Below are 23,706 nucleotides of genomic sequence, written 5' to 3'. Positions count from 1 at the left end.
CCCCCGCCCAGCTTGGCCCATAGGCCCCGTGGTCTTGGTCCTCTGGAAAAGCAGAATTTTCAGACTTTGGCTAGATTGGGGGTGTCTGACAGGAGGACCAGCAGAGACTTCACTGGGGTGAAGTCAGTAACTCCAGACTGTACCTCCAATCCCTGCAGATGTTTCAACCCCACCCAAGCCCCTCCCATCCCTCAGGCTTTGCTCTCACCTACCCTGGTAAGATTCCATCCTCAACTCACCCCCAATCTCAGCCCCTCCAGGAGGCTCCCTGGACCTCTGGCCATTGATTTTCTGGCTCTCTTGCCCCACTAAAGGTTGCACTGGAGGATGTACTCTGCAGAGAAGGTTTTGATACCCGGCAACCTAGGAAGCAGCTTCAGACCACTGAAGGAGCTCAGAGCATGCCACCCCCAAATATGCCGCTCTGTCTATTGACTATTTTGAGGTGAAGGCACTTGAGAAACAGCAGATGCTGTTTCTAGCTAAAAGCAGGTCATATTTCCTATGAGAAAGGTACCCTCCCCGGGCCAGGAAGAGAAGGGAGTCGATACCAAAATGGATCTGTACAAACAAACCTAACTAAAATAACGCTGATCTTCCATCAGTTTCTGCGTGATTTCCTAGTCCCGGTCCCATGATTTACCGCCCCCAGTCCAAGCTCCTCTGTCGTGTCAGAGCCCCACGCTTCACCATTCTTTGTGTAAAAATGGTATATAAGCTTTGGGGCCCAATGGCTTCTTTGGGTTTTCATTCTCCTTTTGAAGACTCCCACATACACATAAAAATATTAAATACATTTGTATACTTTTCTCCTGTTAATCTGGCTTATGTCGGGCCGGCCACAGAGCCTAAGAGAGTAGAAGGAAGGTTCTCCTCCCATGCACCACTCAGCTTACAAGTGCAGGGGAGGGAAATGGTATCATCCAGTGCAGACACCTCCAAAGTGCTGTTTGAGGAAGAAAATACGAAAACTTCTGCTGACTTTTAACCATAGCCTTTAACATTTCTATTTTTTGAATGTTTTATGATATGCATACATAATATATCAGTGTTGTGTATGTGCACAATACAAAAATAATTAAATATACAGACAGCAGGTATACACACTCAAGCATTTTCACCGGCAGAGGTATGTAATACCTAATATGTATGGGCCTCAGTCTCCCCTGTGTAAAATGGGAGGGGACTACCTGATGCCGAGTGTAGAAAGAAGATGTGCTTTGGCATCAAGGCAAACCTGGATTTGAACCAGGTCTCTGCCACCTACTAGCTGTGCAACCCTTGGACCAGTTCTTCAGCCTTTCTTAACTTCAGTTTCATGTCTAATAAGGAGATAAAAATGCCTTCCTACTGTAAGAAATATGAGATAATTCATCTAAAGTGTTGAGCACACAGTAAGAGTTTTATGTTCGTTCTTATTAAATATTTACATTGTTTACATAATTGATTATGTCTTTGAAGGCATCCGAAGCAGAGAACACACAATGTGGGTACATTTTTGTAAATAAAACACACTCTATTCATATGGAAAAAACCATACTGAGGTGGTAGCACTGATAGTATTATCTCTGGCATTATAATCTTTTCTGTTTTGAGGAGATGCACGTGGGGGAGAAACAGGGCTACTTACAGATGGGAAAGAGAGGTCAGGTCATTGAAGGAGCCTTCGGGAACGCTGGAGATGTCGTTGCCATGGAGGGTTCTGAAGCAGAAGCACAGGTCAAAAAGTTAACCCCCAGTAACAGCTCTGAACTCAGTACACTCTCTTGGCGTCCCAGGCTGGCCCAGCCATGCCTCTGAGCACGCAGAGCCCCACTGCCAGCAGCAGGAGGGGATGTCTCCTTCATGTCACGTGCACTGATGTTTCCGTGCCCAGATCAGCAGCAGGGATGTTGGGAGTAGAGGGTTAGGGAAAGACAAAGATGAATCAGACGGACTTGGGATGGAATCAGAAATCAGTCCCTTTCAGCTGCGGAACATTGGGTGAGTTACTTTCCTTTTCCTGGCCTCCATTTTTGCACCTGAAACATGGAGACAGAGAGCAATCTAGTGAAGGCACTGGGGTTTCAGAGATAATGTGAAGAACTATGGTTGAGACCAGAAGTTCTGGAGCTGGGCTGTTTGCATTCAAACCCTGACTCTGTCACCTACCAGCTGTGTGACTATGGGGAAAGTTACTTACCCTCTCTGTGCCTTGGTTTCCTATCACAAAATGGGAATGAAAGAAAGTAAAAAGATTTGCCACAGAAGGTACCTTCGGTTGTGGGTGCACTAGTCCACGTAGAGCCTGGCATTTTCTAAGTACTAAATGGTTAACCTTATTAGTATTTGTAAAAGGTCTTGAACAATGCCTGGTACAGATCAAGAAACTGGTTCCCTTCATATTCACCTAGAGAGATTTTAGGGAGATTGAGAAATGCTATCAATCCCAGAAGACAAAGGGAAGGGGGCACTCAGCTCCTGGGGAGACTCCCCGGAGCCGGACACTCATCTTTATGGGAAAGGGTGTGGCATTACCCACACACACATGTGGGTGTTGTTCTTGTGTGCACCTGAGTGCATTCTCCGACAGTGTGTCCGAGGGGCCAGGCAACCTGCTTGGCTTTAATCATGCCTCTCTCCACCCTGCGGTGTAATAGCTGGGAGCAATGCTCACTTGCAGGGCGGTGGCACACACTGAGCTTTCAATAAGTGCCTGGAGAACAGGTTTTTGAAAAAAATGGAAGGAACACGGCTCCGCTGCTCAAGTAACAACATGAGCAAATCCACAATTCGTGGGTTATACCCTCCATGGAAGCATTAGTCATCCACTGCACACAAAAAAATCCCCAAACTGCTGACTCACTTTGGGGCTGGCCCGTGAGATGCAAGGAGTGACATTCGTAGAAACTCAAGGGTTTCCTTAGTGGCTGCTGGGTACCGTCCCCTGGGCTGTGAAGGGAGCCCTAGTTAAACAAAGGGGGTGATTAACGTTGACTGTGAAAGTGTAAACAGGATAGTAACTTATGAATCTGCTCTTCTGTTTCCCTTTTAACTGATGTTAGCTTGCCCTGGGTCTTCGGCTGAAATATAGATGTGAGCTTAATTACACTTAATAATGAGCAGGGCCTCTCAAGCTGACTGAGCATCAGGGCTAATACACATGCGGATTTCTGAGGCCCATTCCCAGAGAGTCTGATTCAGTGGGTCTGGGGTGGGGCCTGAGGTTCTGCATTTCTAACACCCACGCGCCAGCGCCCCCCCACCCCAGATCCCTGGTCTCCCTGAATGGCAGTGTGAAAGCTCTCCTTGAAGCTTAGACAGCCAGGACAGCAGGATGAGGGTACCCAGTCCCCTAAAGAGTGTTCGTGGAAGCTTCTCACCTCCCTGAGTAAGAAGGGGCTCGAAGCTCTTCCTCACACTTTTATCAGTACCATTTAGTCTCTAATCCATGTGGTTATTTATGAATCACACCGGCTCCCGTCTGCTATTAACTTGGATGACTTCACGGCTGCTTGCTGTTTGGCGAACGCACCCAGCCCCGCTGTTAAGCATTTCCGAAGGCGGCTCGGGCCCCGGGAGAGGCACAAAGCCCTAATTTAAAAACACCAAATGACCCAAAGGCAGCTTTGGTACTGTGACGCCTGCAAGTCGCACTCCCATTTATTATGAGCTGATCTGCTGAGGTCTCTATAAACTGCAGAGTAAGGGGGCTGTAATTTACTGGGACAACGCTAAAGAAATCTGCCTACACTGCACGTTCTGGCTCCTGGTTTGGCCCCCAAAGAAGGACTCTTGCATGTCCAACCACCCTCCTAAAGGATGCCAGGGGAGTGGCACAAATGTGCCCTCCCAGGAAGCACTAAGCACTCCCCCTTTCCCTCTCGTTCTCCCTTACACCTCACAGAGAGCTGGTGCAGGCAAGCAACTCTGAACTGGGAATGACTCATCTTCAAGCATCCGGGACTCTTTTTTCCCTCCTGACTCTTAGGAGGTGTTAAGGCAGACTAGGGAATTTCAGGATGCAGATGAGGACATCATGAGAGCAACTGGAGGGCATAACCACTCCCTGTCCGTTCTGGGTTGCCTGAATCTGGGTCTCCGAATATCTAGGTGCTCACAGTTTGTATGATAGATGACGGGAACTATCCTCATCCTAAATGTGGGATGGGGTGGGTGAATTCTCTTCTGAGCAACACAGGCCACTCCCAGGTGACCTGGGGTTTAAGGTCTGGAGTCAGACAGCCTGGGTTCGAATCCCTATTCTAATAATCACTGTCTGTGTGACCTGAAACAACTGACATTATTTCTGTGCCTCAGTTTTCTCATCTCTAAAATAGAGGAATTCTTAGTATCTACTTATAGTAGATACATGTTGGGGGGTATGGGTTGATCAACATCATTCTCCTCTTTTCTGTAACAGTTCCTCCCTCTTCCATTAGGGAATCACCCCTCCCCACTTCTGAGTCCAAGTGGTCTGGCCTCATGGGCAGAGCTATGGACCAGGTCTGCCCAATCGGAGTCACAGTGATTGGTTTGAGGTTGAGTATGTGACCTAAGTAGGCCACTGAGAGATATTTCTGGGGCTTTCCTTGGAACTACTAGGACAGAGACAGTTTCATTTTGAGAGGCAGAAAGATGCATTTCTGACAGTACCACTGGAGTACCTGCATCCAGCCATAGAATCTGATACCTACTACTGCATTTTTCAGTTACCTGCATCGATAAATTCTCTTTTTCTGCCTAAGGTGGTTTGAACTGATTTTCTTTTCCTTTAGTCAGGAAGGGATCTAATATACTGCTTCCTAAGCTAGGATTTAAAGATACAATGCAAGTGGTTCAGCTGGTGCAGGACGCAGTGCAGGGCCAGCACACGTAAGCCCTCACTCGGGTCAGCCACGATTACCGCAAGCATCATCATGACTCCTTCCCCTCTGTGTTCCTGGACATATTTGGGGCCATTCCTCTCAAGGCATTACCCGCTTAGAGTAGAAGCGTGAAGGTATGCAGCCTATCATCCCAAAGGAGCCCCGTGGAGGATTCCAGGAGACACACTGAACTTTGCCAGAGCTGCCCTGTGTCCATCACCTTTCGGCCCATGTCTTTCATGCCACCCCACTCATTAATTCTCATCCCAGGCCTCTCTGGGCAAGGAAAAAAACACTCCATTTTTAAAAAGGCCGTGTCCCCCGCCCACCCCCAGTCTTCAAGAAAAGTCTGAAATGAGAGGAATAAAAATAGATGATAACCTACGATGGAGCAGGATGGAAGGTGGTAGAACACTGGGCTAGAAGCCAGGAGACGTGGGTTCCAGCCTTGGTTCTACTCCCACCTTACGACTAGTCGGCAGCATCTCCTCCTGTTCTCACACCCAGAAGCCACATTCCCGCCACACCTGGAGCTTCCTGTACATCCCACCCCCCCACCCCCATGCACGTGCCCTTCCTGACTTCCAGGCTTCTGTCCAGTGCATTTATATTTTCCCTGCCTAGAATGTTCTTCACTCCCATCCGTATTTGGGTAACTCCCTCTGGCATCCCAGACTCAGCCTTGGGAGCAGAAGTTAAGTGCAGTGATTCTGAGAGTAAACAGTCTTGGGTTCAAATCCCAACTTTACTCTCTCCTCGTTGTGTCACTTTGGGAAAGCTACTCAATTTTGCCAAGCCTCTGTTTCCTCATCTGGGAAATGGGGATAATGGTGGTATATTCTTCATAGAATTGATGGGAAGAGTGAATATGACAATGTAACTAAAGCAGTTAGCCCAGTGTGCAGTGCATAGTCAAGGTTTAACAAACGTCAGCAGTGATAACTCTCTCTCAAAGTCTTTTTGATGGCCAGTACTGGCCTCCATGCCTCTCACTCGTATTCCTATGGCCCTTTCACAGGCATCACCCTGTACTGTAGTTGTCTGTCTATTTCCCGTTCTAGACCGTGTGCTCTCTGAAAGCGGGAACTGTGCTACATTCACTATTTGTGCCCCAGCCGCTGCGGTATTTAGCATAGCATTTAGCTCACGGTGGGCATTCAGGAAAGGATGAAGAAGTGAACGATGTTGAGCAAGTCAGTAAACCTTTCTGAATCTGCCTCCTTGTCTTATAAATGAGTGGTTTGGACAGGGTTTCTGAGACTCACTCCCCACTTCTAAAATTCATAATTAAACTTTTTTTTTTTTTTTTTGGTGGCACAAAAGGGCCAAACCGGGACCACAAGGAGTCACGTTTTGGCTCATCAGAGTCTCCTGATGTTCAACAGCTGGTCAAAAATGGAATGGGGTTGTCTGGGAAGCGAGCGAGCTCTTAGTCTCTGAAGGTAATCCAGCAAAAGGGCAAATGGAGCCCTTTGCAGAGATGCTGTAGGGAGGGTCCATGCAACCTGCTGAGCAGTGGGGAATAGCCGCATGTGCATACACAGCAAGCACAGTCTTATTTCAGGGAACAGGAGCTAAAAAAATACGGATGATGAATGATAATCCCGCTCGCTTCCTCACAAGCACACACTGACACAGTCCTGGCGCTAACTGATTCCAGGTGGCCCTCCTGCAGCTGGGGCCGGGGGGTGACAGTTGGGACCACACGCACACCAGGCGTGTGGCTCGGCGTGGGGCAAAGATCAGGGAACACACAGATCCCCGAAAAAGGACTAGAACGTCCAGGAGGATGTTCTCTTCCGGCTATTTTTAGATTAGGAGTGAGGTAGGAGAAGCACATTTTCACACAAAATTTTGTTCTCAAAGCTCCTTGACCAATACCCTGTCTCTGAAATGTATTCATATCCACCCACCAACACACACACACACACACACACACACTCACTCTCTCTCTCTCTCTCTCTCTCTCTCTCCCCCCCTCTCTCCCTCTCTCTCTCCCTCTCTCTCTCCCTCTCTCTCCCTCTCTCTCTCTCCCTCTCTCTCCCTCTCTCTCTCTCCCTCTCTCTCTCCCCCTCTCTCTCTCCCCCTCTCTCTCCCCCTCTCCCTCCCCCCCTCCCCCCCTCCCCCTCTCCCCCCCTCCCCCTCCTTCTCTTTCTCCTTCCTAAATGTCAGGTCTTTCTTGCTGCTTTCCAGAACACTTTTTGGCCTTCGTCTGTGGCTGAACCTTGCTCTTATCCTCCTTCCTCACCCCAAACTGCCAGCATCCCTGGGTCTCCGGTTATTTCTGAAATTCTAATCAAATTAGTGAAACCCGTTAGAAATGGGAAAAGAATATACGAATGACCACATGCAGTTACAGGTACTGCCATTTCTGATTTCCAAAATCCTGTTTTGCTTCCCAACCGCCCAAATTATAAATATGTTACTGCCTTCATTCATCTTTAACTCTGTCTTCATTTATGACAGAAATGATTTGATATTAGCCGTTAGCTACCAATGTTTCTTTTCATTTATGTGCCCATGTTCCCTTACAGTCCTTCTTCATGGTTATCAATGTTATAATTGATATGGTTACAGTTACTAGATAGCAGTGTGGAAACCTGTTTACCACATAGTGTTATGTGGAAAAATAAACCTAATTTGTATATATGTTACAATTGTACATATATACAGTTATAATTGTAACAATATACAAATTAGGTTTATTTTTCCACATAATGCAATGTGGTAAACAGGTTCCCACTCTGCTATTAGTTTTCCTCTTTCAATAATTGCACTTCATCGACTGGTTGCATCACGCTTTACTTATATATTTCCCCACTGTGGCCTTCTGGGTAATATTTAAAATTTAGGTTAAAAATAACAGTGCAACCAAGCTCTTAATGCAGAGAACCTTTCTCTCGTTTTGGATACCCTTTCGTAAAAATTCCTAGATGTGCAATTACTGGGAGAAAGGATACAAATACCATAAAAGAAACGCAGCCCATAAACATTTTAATTTTTCCTGCCTTGGCCCTTATGCAGAAAATGGTTGCTCCCCACTGAGGTAGATAGTTGGAATGAGGGCCTCTAAGATCCTCTTTTATCTACAAGAGCCCATGATTCTAAAATGATGGTGCGAAAAGCCTACTCACTCTGAATTCAAGAAGCAAGCACAAGTGTGTTGGATGTTTTATGTGGACTCCTGGTGAACTAATGACAGCACTGGTTCTGGAGTGACACCAACGAGGTGCTGAGGAAGGAGGAAATCCTGGACAGGGGGGTGATGTGCACCCCACCACCCTGGTAGACAGACAGATGGACAGGCAAACGTTCTCTTTCTCCCTTCCACATGTTGAGCTGTCCCAACCAGAACTACTCTAATTATGAACATAGGCACACGGATCCCATTGAAATGGCAGGTCACAGCCCCTGGCAGCCAAGCTATGCCCAGAACTGGAAGACTGGGATGGGGGACAATAGATTGGGATTGAGGGGGGATGGCGGGGGGGGGGCAGCAGATCCAGCCCCGGCCAATGAGATAAGCCCATCTCCCGTGGTGTTCAACTCGAAACAGGGAAATGGGTTCTGCTGATGTTTCCATTCTCGAGCTCCCCAGAGAAGATAGATAATAAAATAAGTGACAGTAACAGATTGCACACTGTCAGCACGGGTACTTCTTTGCCCCCCACAGAATTGATTTTTAATAACAGCACAGATGACATGTGGCGGGAGCTGTCGCTGACACTGGTGTTTTGTGGGCCTCAATAAATCACATCAGCCTGGAGGCTCCGAAATGGACCTGCTCATTGGGTGCTGTTTGCCGACCGTAACTGGGTCCTGGGAAGGATCCCGGGGCTCTGAGTCAGGAGGCTGGATTCTGCAAGCTCCTGACTGCTGAATCTTGGGCCAGCGACTTCACCAATCTGGGTCTCAGTTTTCCCATCTTTAAAATGGACATAACCCTCTCAACCACACAGCATTATGAGGCAATGACCGTGAAAAGCCCCATAAAATATGGTTTTCACTATTATAGTCATAATGGGCCAGAAGGGAAAGAAGTTGATAGGTTTGGGGGCAGAGTGTCTGGCATCTCTGTTCTCATGGGAATATCATTCCAAGGATCCTCCCTTGCCAACAAAACAGGTGCAAGATGGGCAGGCAGAAATATCAGGTGACAGTGGGCCCGGGGTTGGGGTGGCAGTGAGGTACCATTCCTGCTCTTGCAAGTGCTCGTGTGAGAACAGTCACAGCAAATGAATATAAAGTGTCTACCATGGGCCAGAGCTGTGCTAAGTGCTTTACGTACAGTATCTCATTTAATCCTCATAAGACCCTGTGAGGCCACTACCATCGTTATCTGATTTCATGATGAGAAGACACACAGCTAGGGAGGGGCAGAGCCATGCCTGGAAAGCAGGGGACTCCATGGCTATCTTGCCTTTGCTCAGAGCTCATCTGCCTCAGTTGGCTGTCCACTCCCCTTGTGTAGGCCAGGGCCAGGCAGGTATCATAAGGTGACAAGAGATGGGTGGGTGACGTGGAGGCTGCAGACTGCAGAACTCTGTTCAAAGGGGCAGGACGGCTCAGCCCTGCAGGAATGCAGAGGGGAGCCCTGGGAGGCCAGGTCTCTCCCTTTTCCAAGAGAGTGTAGAAATCGGGATTTATATGAGAAACCTCCTGATATTTAAATGTTGGCAACTTACTAAAACTTTAAGGATGCTTTATGAGTCGACTCGGTTGTGAACGGATGGTTACGTGTGTGCCCTGGCCGCTGGCTTCCAGCTTGGGCTCTCCGTTGCATGAGCCTGGTTTCCTTGCAGAGGTTCACAGTGTTAACATTGCCCTTCTGAAGCCAGAGGGACCACTTGTGATGTAATGATCATCAGAAGAGCGGCCAAGTGCTGCACAGTGTGCTCTGCTAGGGTGCAGAATACAACTGCATAGAATTGCAGATCCTAATCCTTGCAAGGGATGTGCTATGGGTCCCATTTTGCACATAAAGAAGTGGGAACTCAGAGGAGTTAGTGATGTGTGCCAGGTTCCACAGAGGAAGTGAGCTGGAGCAGGGAGTGACTGACTCTTAAGCATGAGCTCTCTCCGCCCCATTGAGCAAATTAAGAGTGTTGGGTTAGGGGAGGGATGCATGGCGGGTAGAATGGGCTTTGAGCAAGGAAGAGCAGGCAACAGGAGTGCTCAGTCCTGCCTGCTGTTACCCAGCGAAGCATAAGTAGAAATCAGCGCACTGGGGTACTCACAGCACTCGGAGGGACCGCAGCCCGTTGAAGGAGTGGATGGGGATGCATCGCAGCCGGTTGTAGCTCAGGATCCTGTGGAAGAGGACACACAGGCTCTGTTGGTTCTTCCTATTCTTAGCTGCTGATACATGCATTGTCCACACTGGACCAGTCAAAGCAAACGGTTTCTTTACCCTCCCAATTTTAACAGACTGACAAAAAGCATCCTAGGGATAAGGGAAAGAGAAACATTCCCCATCACTCCAGGAAGCTCACTGGCTTCATTTCCCAGTTTCCTCATATGTTCCTTAGCTGGCTGGCTCCCTAACCAGCTTTGCCATCACCTTCGTCTATTGTCAGATGGTGAGTGCCCACAGTATACAGAGCTAATGGGAAATAAAGGGGTCTGAGCAAAATATAATTGTGTAGGGAAACCCTCACTGGGAGAGAAAATTCACAAATCACAGAAGGTATTCCAAAGAGGAACTTTTTCAGAAGTAATTAGGTGCCAACTCCTCTCTAACTGCCCAGACAGTAGAGTTCTGACCTACTGTTTTCCTTCTGATGATTAAGGTCTGCCCTGTGCTGGGTCAGCCACAGCCCTGAGGATCGCTAGAGCGGAGCATGGAAGCCTGAGGGGCCAGAGGAAGGATGCACTTAGTATCAGGCCCATGTTAACCACAGCAGCTCACTGTACTCACAGGGTGGAGAGGTGAGACATGTTACTGAAGGTGTAGTTGGTCAGCATGCCAATGCTGTTGTTGCTCAGGTCACTAGGAAAAGTAAGCAGAAGGGTCACATTGTACTGTTAGTTGCATCCAGAGGGGGTCATTCCCAACTTTCACACATGCATGCATGCCTGCTATCCATCCATCCACCCATCCGTCTGTCCGTCTGCCCACCCATCCATGCATCCATCCACCCATCCACCTGTCCATATGTCCGTCCACCCATCTGCCCGTTCATCTATCCATCTGTCCGTCTGCCCATTCATCTGCCCATCTGTCCATCTACCCATCCATTTGTCCATCCACTTATCTTCCCATCCATCCATCCAACCATCCATCCATCCAACCATCCATCCATCCAACCATCTGTCCATCCGCCCATCCATCTGTCCATCCACTTATCCTCCCATCCATCCATCCATCCATCCATCTATCCATCCACCCATCTGTCCATCCATGCATCTGTCCATCCACCCATCTGCCCATTCGTCTACCCACTCATCCATCCATCCACTGGTCTGTCTGTCCATACACCTATCTGCCTATCTGCCCATCCATCCATTCATCCACCCCCCCCACCTTCCCATCCATTCATCCACCCCCCCCACCTTCCCATTCATCCATCCACCCCCTCCACCCACCTTCCCATCCATCCATCTGCCCATTCATCCACCCATCCGCCCATCTGTCTATTCACCCATCTACCCATTCATCTATATATACATCCATCTGTCCATCCATCCATCTGTCTGCCCATCCATCCACCCATCCACTCATCCTCCCCATATGTCCATCAGCCCATCCATCTATCTGTCCATCCACCCATCTATCATCCATCCATCCATCCGTCCATCTGCCACCCATCTGTCCATCTGTTGGCCCAGCTGTCCATCCATCCATCTATCCACCCATCCATCTATTCACCTATCCACCCATTAGTCCAAATGTTCATTTTTTTACTGAAGATTTATTCAATCAGTCATTCCACCAATTGTCATTCATTCATTCATCTATTTATTCAGCTATTCAAACATTCAGTGGTGTCTATCCATCGATTTGATTCTACCAGCAAAACATAACACATAAGGTAACAATTTCTCCTTGTTGTAGTGCTTTTCCCCCCTGCTCAATTCTTCTCCTCATAGCCCCTCCACCGTCCCTCTCTTCCAGCATTCATTTATTCCATCTTATCAGATTCTCTCTTGGGGGAATGAGGTTGGTGGGAGTGTGGTCCTTTGCCAACTGCAAGCTCCAGCTTCTCCCCGAGGATAAATATCCAGGGCAGTGGTTTTCAGCATCAGCTGTACATTAGCATCATCTGGGGAGCTTTAGTTCTCTGAGGCCTAGGTTTCATGCCCAGATATTCCGATTTAATTGGTGTAAGGCAGGCTTGAGCATCAGCATTTAAAAGAAACCCCAAACTACTGTGATATATAATCAGCTGAGGTTGAGGGCCATTGCTCCGGGGCTCCCTGCCCCCTAAGCAGATGGGGCACCTTTCAACAGCACTTGCCCAAGGATCCTGGGTGCCCTCTTGGCAAGGCAGTGAGGGACAAAGCTCAAGGACTCCCCAGCTTCCTGGGCCGCGCCCATGCCCAGCAGCCCTGCTCCTCATTCAGAGGTTTTCCTGGGTTTTGGCCGACTTGGAGCCAGGAGCGGCTCCCACCTGAAAGAACCTCAATTGGAACCAGCTGCTCAGAACATTTTCTGAGTAACTAAAGGAGGAGGAAGAAGAAATGCCAAATTTATGCTTTTGGCAAACCTAAGTACAGCCACAGCTTGCAAGAAACTGAGGGATCTCGGGAATTTAATTGGAGACCAGAAGGTCGGAGGCTCCAAGCCAAGGAGGAAGGTGCCACAGGTGACCAATGAGGCCAGGATGTGGGTACTTCTGCATGAAGTCCTCACTGGGTAAGACCTGGCACATCCAGCCAGCCCATCCTTCCCAGCTGCCTCTTGCCGCTCCACCCAGGGGGAAAAGTGCAGGAATGCCCCAAAACCTGCAGCGCCGCCCTACCCACCCTCTGCATCAGTTTCCTGCGCTCCCTAACGACAGAAAATGAAATATCCCACCAACGCTGGGCTCCTTACATGAGTGTCAGGTGTCGGAGGGTGGGCAGCTCCTTGGGCACGGCTGTTAAGTGGTTTCCTTCCAGGTACCTGAAAGAGAGGTGCAGAGTCACGTCGGGCAAAGAGACAATGCGCACACTGCCATTACCTCAAGATGCCTCTCCCGACTTCCCAGGCTGGACTGGGTCCCTGTTTTGCTCTCTCATGGCTCTTTTTTCCCCCACTTCAAAGCATATACTACATTTGTCATCTAATATTTATTTGTGTGATTGTTCAATTAATGACACTTTTCCCCACTGGGCTGCTAAGCTCCATGATGGCAGGGCTCTTGCCTAAAATTGCCCAGGGTTGGAGCCCCCTAAGACTGTGTACAGAGTGGCACACAGTAGGTGTTCAATAAATTATTTCTTGAATAAAGCACCCACTTTATATCTGGCCTGCACAATACCCTTACACGGCAGGGATTCACAGTTGAGAAAACAGAAATTCAGAGATGTTAAAACGCTTGCCCAAGGTCACACAGCGAGTGGTTCAGTTAGGACTTGAACCCAGGTCTCTCTGACTGCAGTTTTATCACAGTTCCAAATGGCCTCTGTTTAGCTACCGGAGTGCGTGGAGAGCTGAGCCATTAAGAACCCTCATTCCGTGTTGAGTATCTCTGATATGCATCTGGAAACTGAGGAGACAGGGCATGTTCCTGGAGCCCTGTGCTACAGTCCCCAGCAGGAGGACCACATGCAGAACGGGACGGGGTTCAGAATGAGGCCGCACCAGCAGAAGGAGACCCCTCCTGAATGGGCAAAGGCTGACCTAGACCTGCCTGGACTGCGGGCTTCTGTGCCAACCTGCTCATCAGACACCCGAGCGTGGTTGAAGATAGAGAAGGAAGTCGTGTTTTGATGATGAATTACAAACGTTATGACTACCCTAAAGAGGGGACACGGGCTGATTCATTTATCCCCACCCTTGCTGTAGACCCCTTTCCCTAGGCTTCCTGTTGCTCTCAGGACAAAATAGCAAAATCTTTAAGATGGCTTATAAGGTCTGCTCTCATCTCCGGGGTGAGTCTCCCTTGATATAAAGCTCGCATAGCTTCCTCTCCCATAACAGTCGACATCCAGCTACTGCTGTTCGTTGGTGCCGTGCCTGTCTCAGCCTCCACGAAGGCAGACCCTAGGTCTACCTTTTTCTAGCTCAGGGCTTCTTAAACTGTAATGTACATATGAATCACCTGGGATCTTGCTAAAAAGCAGATTCTGATCCAGTAGGTCTGCCATCAGGTTGGAGGGTCTGCATCCTTGATAGGCTCTTGGGAGATGGTGGAGCTCATTCATGGTCTACAGGCCACATTTTGAGTAATGAGGTGCTAGCACACTGCCTGGCATCCAGCAGACCCAGCACAAAATGACTGAATAGGATGAAATGGGTTAAAATACGATATGGGTAAGTGTGTCACAACGACCAAACCAGGGTTAGCTTTAGGGACAAAAGGTGTCCTTACCTTACCTTAAAGGTAAGGCATTGGGCATTACCTTAAATTAAGGCCAAGTGACTTTATTCCCTTGGCTGGCCCTGAGGGATCCTCGTGGCACAGAACATTGGGCAGGACCCCACACGGCCTCTGGTTGCCATGGCATGTTGGATTAATGTCCCTTTGGTCCTCAATCTTTGTTGTATATGTATTGCTCTAAGAACTATGCTAGATGCTGGGGGAGATACAAAGATGAACCAGACCCCATTTCTACCTTCAGGGAGCTTGACCATCTGACTTAAAATTCAGCCGCGCACACGCGTTTAGATTATGCCCTCAGGCAGAGGAGCTAAGAGAAATGTATTCACTGATGTAGTCATTTATTCAGGCAGAAATATTTATTGGGCAACTGCAATGTGCCAGGTACCGTATATACTGGTGAATAAGATAGGGGTGGTGCCTATTTTCTGGCATTTAAAAATCTAATGTGTGTGTGGGAAGGAAGGAGGGAGAAGGGAAGGAGGGAGAGAGAGAGAGAGAGAGAGAGAAAGAGAGAGAGAGAGAGAGAGAGAAAGAGAGAGAGAGAGAGAGAGAGAGAGAGAGAGAGGGAGAGGGAGGGAGAGAGAGAGGGAGAGGGAGAGAGAAGGGACACACACATAAAGTAATATAACTTACAAATTGCAATGTGTGCTTTGAAGGAAAGGAAAAAGGTGTAGTGACAGACAATGCCCAAAGCTTCCTGCAGAAAGATGTAGCCAAGGAGGAGATGCAGCATAGGAGACTGCAGCCTGGGGAGGGCCCTGAACTTGAAGGAAAGGCTGGGGAGGCCAAAGTCTGGTGGGTGAAGAGAGGACAGCGGGAGGTGGGGCAGATCACACTGTGGTCAGTTCATTCACCTGTCAGAATGGCTATTGTCAGAAAGGCAAGAAACAACAAGTGTCTGCAAGGATGTGGAGAAAAGGTAGCCCTCGTGCACTGCTGCAATGTAAAATGGTGCAGTCACTATGGACAACAGTATGAAGTTTCCTCAAAAAACGAAAAATTGAACTACCATACATCCAGTAATTCCACTTCTGGGAATTTATCTAAAGAAAACGAACACACTAATTTGAAAAGATACATGTCCACCCCCAGCTTCCCTGGTAGCGCAGTGGTTAAGAATCCGCCTGCTAATGCAGGGGACACAGGTTCGAGCCCTGGTCCAGGAAGATCCCATGTGCCGTGGAGCAACTAAGCCCGTGTGCCACAACTACTGAGCCTGCGCTCTAGAGCCCGCGAGCCACAGCTACTGAGCCCATGTGCCACAACTACTGAAGCCATGCGCCTAGAGCCCGTGCTCCGCAACAAGAGGAGCCACTGCAATGAGAAGCCCACGCACCGCAATGAAGAGTAGCCCCTGCTCGCCGCAACTAGAGAAAGCCTGCGCACAGCAACGAAGACCCAACACAGCCCCAAATAAATAAATTTATAAAAAAAAGATACATGTACCCCAATGTTCATAGAAGTCTTCTTTAAAACAGCCAAGCCATAGAAGCAACCTAAGTGTCCATCAGTAGATGAATGGGTAGGAAGATGTGGTATATATACCATGGAATACTACTCAGCCATAAAAAGAATGAAATTCTGCCATCTGCAGCAACATGGATGGACCTAGAAGGTATTATGTAAGTAAAATAAGTCAGACAGAGAAAGCCAAATACTGTACGATTTCACTTAAATGTGGAATCTAAAAACCAAAATAAAGCAGAAACAGACTCCCAGATACAGAGAACTGGTGGTTGCCAGAGAGGAGGGGGCCAGGGGACGGATGAAACAGGTGAAGGGGATTAGGAGATACCCATTTCCAGCTATAAAATAAATAAGTCACGGGGAGGAAATGTACAGCATAAGGAATACAGTCAATAGCACTGTATATGATGATGGATAGTAACTGGTCTTATTGGGGTGATCATTTCATAATGTATAAAAACATTCAATCACTATGTACCTGAAACAAATACAATATCATATGTTAATTATAACTCAATTTTAAACCCCCCCAGACTCCCTAAAAGACAAAGTGCAAGGAGAGGCCATGACTGCAGACAGGTGCAGGGGCCGCGTTGTGGAGAGCTTCCTGAATGCCTCTCGCCCAGCATCACCTGCAGGACATTTACATTTTGTGTGGACACTGGCCCTGCCCCTCATCAGGTGATGGCGGGTGGAGGGGCAGGCATCTGAGGGGAGGCTTCCAGCTCTCTCCGCTGGGCAGGGAGGCTGCAGGCATGGTGGGATTCCGAGGTCTATGCAAGCTGAAGGAGGGGAGACAAGCCGTGCTGGGCCGCCACCTGGTCACCTGCAGGAAGTGCTTTGTGGATGAGTGGCATGGAGGGAAGCTGGGAGGCGGAAGCTGGATGAATGAGCAGGGCTGCTGGGGAGGCGCTGGTCCAGAGAGCATCTCTGCTAGAGGGAGACTAATTAACCCCAGAGGAGGGAGCAGCCTGAAGGAGTCTGGCCTCAGCCTGGCAGCGCTCTCTCACGCTCTTCCGCTTCTCATTCTCTGACTCTCTCTCGTTTGTTTGCTACAGTTACTTAGCAAACTTGAGGCATCTAAGCTGAAACCCAGAAGAAAACAGCGAAACCCCAAGTCTCCTTGCTGGGGTCTTTTTAGAAGACCCTGTGGCAAGTACATCGGAGGGTGGGCCTATGGCTTGGGCTTGCTGTGTGGCTTGCTGTACGTTACTCAACCTCACAGACAGCACAATGACAAGGACAATAACAAAACCAAGACAAAATTCACCGGCATTAGCTGAGGTGTACATGCCAGTGCTTTGGGAGAAAGACTCTGGTCTGTTATCTCCTTTAATCCCCTGGCGTTGGGGGGTGTATTTTGCTGGGTATATTTGTCCATTTTGTTGGCAAGAACACTGAGGCGCAGAGAGGTATAAACAGGGAGCTCAGGAGTTGGGATCTAAATGCACATCTGTTGGATTCCAGAGCCTGAGAAGTCAGCCCTCACTAGAATGTAAGCTGCACGGAGCTGGGTGTTTTGCCAGTTTTGTTTCCTGCTGTATCCCAGAGCATAGCATGCTCAGCTCATGGTAGGGCCTCAAATATTTGTTGAATGAATGAATGAATGTGGTGAAAGGCTGTTCACAGGACCTTGGATTAAAAAGACAAAAACCTGCAGTGGTGTCAAGGAGTGCCCTTGGCCTGGCCTAGCTCCATCTGCAGGGCAGGCTGTGCTCCACAAATGCATGCATTTGCAAAACAGTTGAATAAATGCACAAATGACCACTGGGATTCAGGGATGCTAACAGCATCCTCATCTGACACAGGGAGGTTCAGGACCCTGGAGGATGGGCAACATGACACAGATGATTCTGCAGCCTCTGGAGCCTACCATGCCAGGCGCCCTGGGCTCTAGCCTGGCTCTGGTTAGGACTATGCTGATTATATCGGCCTCTCTCCATGCTTAAAATCCTTCCCTGTCTTCCACTGCTTGTTGGAGAAGGGCTACCCAACTCATGCTCAAATCCTGCAAAGCCTTCTGTGGTCTGTCCTGTACCAGTCAGGATTCTCCAGAGAAACAGACCAACAGGAAATACAAATATATTACATATACACATATATTAATACATACACAGGGGGAGGGGGAGGGGAGGGGAGGAGAGGAGAGGGGAGGGGGGAGGGGGGGAGGGCAGGGCAGGGCAGGGGAGGGGAGGGGAGGGGAGGGGAGGGGAGGGGAGGGGAGGGGAGGGGGAGGGGGAGAGAGAATTTATTCTAAGGAAGGTCAGGCAGGCAGACTTGAAATTCAAGCAGGACTTTTATGTTACAGTCAGGAGGCAGAATTCCCTCTTTTCCAGGAAACCTCAGTTTTCTGTTTTTAAGGTCTTCAACGGATTTTATGAGGCCCACCTCCACATTAGAAAGGGTGATCTCCTTTCCTTCAAAAGCCAACTGACTGTAGATGTTGATGCATCTACAAAGTAACTTCACAGCAACATCTAGCTCATGTTTGCCCAAACCACTGGGCACCACAGCGTGGCAGAGTTGACACACGAAATTAACCCTTGCAGTCCCTGCCTGCCTCTCTGGTTCACCTTACAGCAAACTCTGCCTTGACCTCTGGTTCCACCTCCAGTGACCTGACCCCTCCTCGAACGCCCCATGTTCCGCTTGGTACGGGGGCAGGTCTTTGCACCCGCTGGTTCCTCTTCTCCCTCCCTGTCTAGTTACCTCACATAGATGCTCAGGCCTCTGCTTGAGCATCGCTTCCCTGATACCATCCCCCGCACCCACTGGGGACATCCTTTATGTGAATTTGTGATGATGGGGCAGAACCATGTCTGTTTTGCTCACTAGAGCATCCTTGTACACTAGCGGGCAACAGTAGATGCTCAAGAAACATCGTCTGTGTGATGAAGACCCCAGAACTCTCCAGATGCTGTTGCATTTGGCACTGCGGAGCCAAGTGGGAGCTGCGAGGGAGCTGTTTTAAGTGCAGAATGTCCCTGGCGACCTGGCATCGAGGCTCAGAAGATGCGGGATCAAAAGGTTTCACTTCAGAAATGCAGACGCGGCTGAGTGAGAAAGCGCTCTTTGTAGGAAGCCCTTCATGAACACTCTGAACTCCAACGTTGCCTCTAGCCTGCAGCCCAGGCCCCGGAGGGACCCTTTCAGAAGACTGCACTCTTGCCCTGCCAGCCTTAGAACTACTAGAGCATTTCCAGCAGGTCAACCTTTGTGTTGATCTGCATTTAAATGCTCTGTTTCAGCCCCAGCGCAAGCACACGAGGACACAGCTGCCTCACGTGCAAATCCACACGGAGCGTTGAATGGATTGTTCCCCATTTCTGTTTTGAGCTTTGTGGTGCTGACGAGGGCCGCACAAAGAATTCTTCGACCTACTGAATGGTGAAGGAGGCGGAGAGCAGCCACCTTCCAGGAGCCCCCACTCCAAGCCAGGAGTCCAACTGGGGGCCTGGGGTGATGCACGGGCAACCCTGGAGTCAGGCAGCTGAGCCTCATATTCAGGTTCCACTAGCTAATAGCTGTGTGACCTTGGGCAAATTAATTACCCTCTCTGAGCTTCTGTTTCCTCATCTGTAAAATGAGGTTGCTAATAATCACCACCTTGAAGTGATTATGAAGATTAGATGGGACTTTCTGTGGAAAGCCTTGGAGTGGTGCCTGGCTCTAATACCTTTGAATTATTCAATACAGTTTGAATATATATATACATATGTATATACTTAACCTCTCTGAGCCTGCATTTCATCTGTTTACATGCACAGATACACTCATACATACACACACATGCACACACACATCTCCCCACCCCTTCTCAGCGAATTAAACTTAATTTTGTTTTGTAAGTTGGCAGCTCTGCCCGAGATAACTAATGAAGCCAAGGGAGCTGGAAAGCCAGTGTTGGAAACACTGAATCTGGACTCAGCCAGTGTCCCTGAACAAACGACCTCCAAGCCCCAGTTTTCTGGGCCTGCCAAGCTTTCACTTTCTCTGGCGTCTCTTTTCTTGCCTCCCTCTGCCCTCCCCAGATACTCCCTCTCCCCTCCAGGAGATGGTTTGGGAACAGGGGTGAGGGCTGCCCTCCTTGGCGAGCTCTGGAACCCACGTCTGGCACAGGGAAGCACCATCATTTCCAAAGCAGGAAATCAGGTCTCCTCCCAAAGCCCTGAAGTTTACCTTATAATTACGGCCAATTATCTTTGTCATTTCAATCTGTGTTTCCTGAGCTTTGGGGAAAAGCGTCCGAGGGCCTGTTTTCATGGCATTGTCTTCTCTTTGACACGTGACACTTGGCACTCAGCCCAGGAAGGAGGCATGTACCTGGGTCATTTCCTGCAGTCCCCACCCCAAGCCCAGCCCAGCCGGGAAAGGGCGTGGAGCTCATCACACTGCTGCTCGTGCACATCTCTGAGGGCACGACCCCAGCCCAAACCCAGGGCTGACAGACTTTTTAGTGACTATCCCGACTTTTCCTTCTTTCACTTGGGTTGGCAGCCCTTGTTACAGCCTCGCTGAGTGTCAGGAGACGCCGGGAGCTGTAACACATACCCAGGAACCTCTCAGCCATTCTAGACCAGAGCGTGGTCAGCTTCCACCCCATGAAGCACTGGCAGAGCCAGAGGGCGTGTGCTAAGCTGGCCCAGAGGAGGGGGCGTGCCTGGGGTCCGGGCAGAGAGGGCCAGAGTGAGAGGTGGGCGGTGGCGTGCCCCGGCCGGGCCCTCTGGGTTTCCGCCAGCCCCTCTCCTGGCTCTGCCCGCTCCCAGCACAGGGCCTCAGCTCGGGCAGCCTCCCTCCCTTCCCATCATCCGCTCCTTGCCCTTTAGATTCCAGCTCCACCCCCGCCGCCCTCCCCAGAACAGCTTTCTCCAATCTTCACAACGAAGTCAAATCTCCCTACTTTCGGATGTCATAGCAACCTTGATTCCTCTTTGTAGCGCTTTTCATGGCTGTCATGTCACATGTGCCTCTGAGATGATCGAGTGAGTGTCAACCTCCCCCACGAAACCGTGAGCCCACGCGTGGAGGGGTCATGCCTGTTTTGTGTACCGCTGTCTCTCCAGTGTTAGCAGAGTGCCTGACGCAAGCGGCACCCAACGAATATGTGTTGAGTGAATGAACGGGAGACTGAACGTGGCTCGCATGCCTGTGCCAGCGCGTGGCGCTTACCCGGCCGCAGCTGCGCAGCTCCTGGGACATTCTCGAGAGGCCGCCCTGCCTGTGGGACTCTGAGCTTCCCCGGGGGCAGAAATAACGTTTTATCCACAATAGTAAGAGCCCTTCAGGAAAAGAAGGGCCTCTCTTTCATTTAACTGGGAGCTTCTGGGGCAGGAGGACCCCCTGAGGAGTTAGTGTCAGGAGCTTGGGCTATGGAATAAGAAGGCTCCTGGGTGAAGAGTGTGCAGAACCCAGAACTAAGGTCTCATCTGTAAAATGGGTGTTTTTAAGGTAGAACAGGATCCTATTTGTAGAAGCGCTTGCTAAGCCATAGTGCCTGTGGGCCCATGTTTTGACGATTATCCTGTGCTGTTTCTGGTGTCAGACTGAGGGACTATGTGGGAATCTAGAAGGCACGGCGCAGAGCAGGGGACTGGGGGTGATAGAGAAAACGAGACAACAGCCCTCCCACTTGTACTCTAGATACTCGTCACCTGCCAGGCAGAGGCTTGGGGAGGGGAGCTTCCTGTCCCCGTGCAAGCTGCTGCCTGCCCCCTGCTGAGGCTCTGACACCACCTTGCTGGGACCCATTCAGGTAGGGCATCCCCAGGCTGTCTTGCTTGCAGGGGTGAAGTGTGACAGATGCCCGTAGTGGCGGGATTACGGGGTGTCGGTGGTGGTGGGGGGGTACTTACAGCTCCGTCACGTCCTTGGGGATGCCTTTGGGGAGGGTGCGGAGCCCCTTGTTGCTGCATCGCACCACCGTCTCCATGCAGGTGCACTGCTCGGGGCAGCGCGGCCCCAGCTGGCAGCTGCTCTCATCATTGCCTGTGGAGAGCCGGGGAGTGAGCATGGCGCAGGGCTGCGAGGCCCATTCCCCGACCCAGCTGCCTGCAGGAAAGGGAAGCTCTCCGCTTCGAGCCAGAAGTGGGAATGAGGAGCTTGCTGGTCTTATCCGTGGTTGGAAGGGAAAGAAGATGCACCTGGGTTGGGGAATAGGGCTGCCCATCTTCTACCACATTTAGCATAAAACAAAGACGCTAAAAACTTGATTAACCAGGTGTTAGATATGGAAGAGGTTACTGTTAACCAGATCTGGATAAGCCAAATTGACTGAAGGAGTGGTCAGGGTAGGGACAGGGCCCTATCTACTCCCCTCCTTCTCCTCCCTCTGTCCACACCTCCCACTATACAATCCCTCTGGCGTGGTCAATATGTCCCCAAGCCCCCATTATACCTTAACCTCAGTTAATCTACAAACCAGTTCATCCGTCTCTAGATAACCTAAAGTTGACCAAGTAAAAATTGTGCTGGCTTGAATTTATGCCAACAAATATGCCCTCTGGAATCCTGACACTCAAAGCCTTGAATCTTCAGGTATTCGTACTGCCTAGCCAGTGACAGGAATTTCCCAGAAGCTCATCTTGAAGTCTGTTTCTCATGAGCACATACTCTCAGCCTCATGATGATGCAGGCAGGAAAACTTCGGTCCAGGGCTCCCATGTACAGTTGTGTAGGTAGCGTACTGCACAAGGGTGCCCCACCATCTAATGGGCGCCAACCTCACTGTGGATACGGCAGATTAAGATATTTGGTACAACAGTGTCTTCACAGATGGCTGTAAAGTACCTCGTTTTAACAAAAGCAGTATATTATGACAGATTTCTGACTGATGGAGGTCAAATGTCTGTAGAAAGAGGCACCTGTTCTTAATTTGCACGACAGAGCCATGTGGGCTAGAAGCAGGCCTGCAGAGCCCTCCAGAGCTCGGGCTGCATGCTGAGGGCAGAGGAGAATCATATCTCGGGGGGTCCTGACCTGCAGTTACCGCCTGCCTGCACCTCTTTTCTCTTGTAGCGTCCTTGTCTTCCCAGAAGTTGCTCCCCTGCCCTCCCCCCCAGCCTTCTTACCTTCACAGGTGAAGTCCTGGATGGCCACGTCCTGGATGGGAATCTCCTTGAGGAAGAAGGGCTTCTGGCACCGGGGGTTCCCACTTACGATTCGCCTCTTCCTCAACCACTTGCCGAGCCAGGCCAGGTGGCAGTTGCAGTTGAAGGGGTTGGACAGGAGGTTTCTGGGAGGACAGAAGGGCCCTCTCTGAATGGTTAGCCTCTACCCTTGTCCCGTGGGAGCCGGTCCTGGGATCCAGGTCTGCAAGCCTAGGGCCTGGCTCTCCAGGCAGGTCTGCTTCCGGTTCAGGGGAAGGAGAAAGGACGAAGGAGGTAGAAGGTCTGGGAAAAGGAAGGCAGACTCTCTTCTAAAACGCGGAGGCAGTCTTTGCAAGGGTCTCATTCCAGACCTCCGCGGATGGATACAGTCGCCATCCGTCTCGCCTTTGTTTGATGAGCCCCAGCTGTGTGAACTGCCTCAATTCCTCCCCAGAGATTTTCTTACACTTAGAGCCTTCACGTGTGCTGCTCCTCCCGCCGGGGATGAATTTCTCTACGGTGTGCCTGGGTGGCCCCTCCTCTTCCTTCAGCCCTCAGCTTAAATGACCCCTCCTCAAAGAAGACCCTCATCTCAAGGGAAATGAAAAGTTCTGCCCTGTCCCGTTCTCCCCCTTCATTCCCCTTCATTTCCTCCACAGTATCCATCCGAGCTGGGAACCCCTCCCTCCTTGGGCTCTCAATTCCCGGAGGGGAGGGACCAGGTCTGTCTGTCCTGCTCTGTGTCTCCAGGAGCTAGCAGGACATCGGCATAGGCACTTT

General features: G+C 49.9%; 1 protein-coding gene across 1 annotated transcript in view; it reads right to left on the bottom strand.

Annotated features, from left to right (window-relative positions):
- SLIT3 (slit guidance ligand 3) overlaps positions 1 to 23,706 on the bottom strand; it is a 611,310-nt gene that overhangs the window by 54,495 nt on the left and 533,109 nt on the right. The window contains exons 19-24 of the mRNA XM_004271979.2: positions 22,909 to 23,072; positions 21,694 to 21,826; positions 12,883 to 12,951; positions 10,765 to 10,836; positions 10,085 to 10,156; positions 1,631 to 1,702 (exon numbers count right to left, since the gene is read on the bottom strand). Of these exons, the coding sequence (XP_004272027.2) occupies positions 1,631 to 1,702; positions 10,085 to 10,156; positions 10,765 to 10,836; positions 12,883 to 12,951; positions 21,694 to 21,826; positions 22,909 to 23,072 (582 nt within the window). The remainder of the gene's footprint in view (positions 1 to 1,630; positions 1,703 to 10,084; positions 10,157 to 10,764; positions 10,837 to 12,882; positions 12,952 to 21,693; positions 21,827 to 22,908; positions 23,073 to 23,706) is intronic.

This window comes from Orcinus orca, chromosome 3 (assembly GCF_937001465.1).
Source record: "Orcinus orca chromosome 3, mOrcOrc1.1, whole genome shotgun sequence".
Lineage (NCBI taxonomy): Eukaryota > Metazoa > Chordata > Mammalia > Artiodactyla > Delphinidae > Orcinus > Orcinus orca.
The sequence above is the reverse complement of the archived record's forward strand: the minus strand, read 5'-3'. Positions and strand labels throughout refer to the sequence as shown.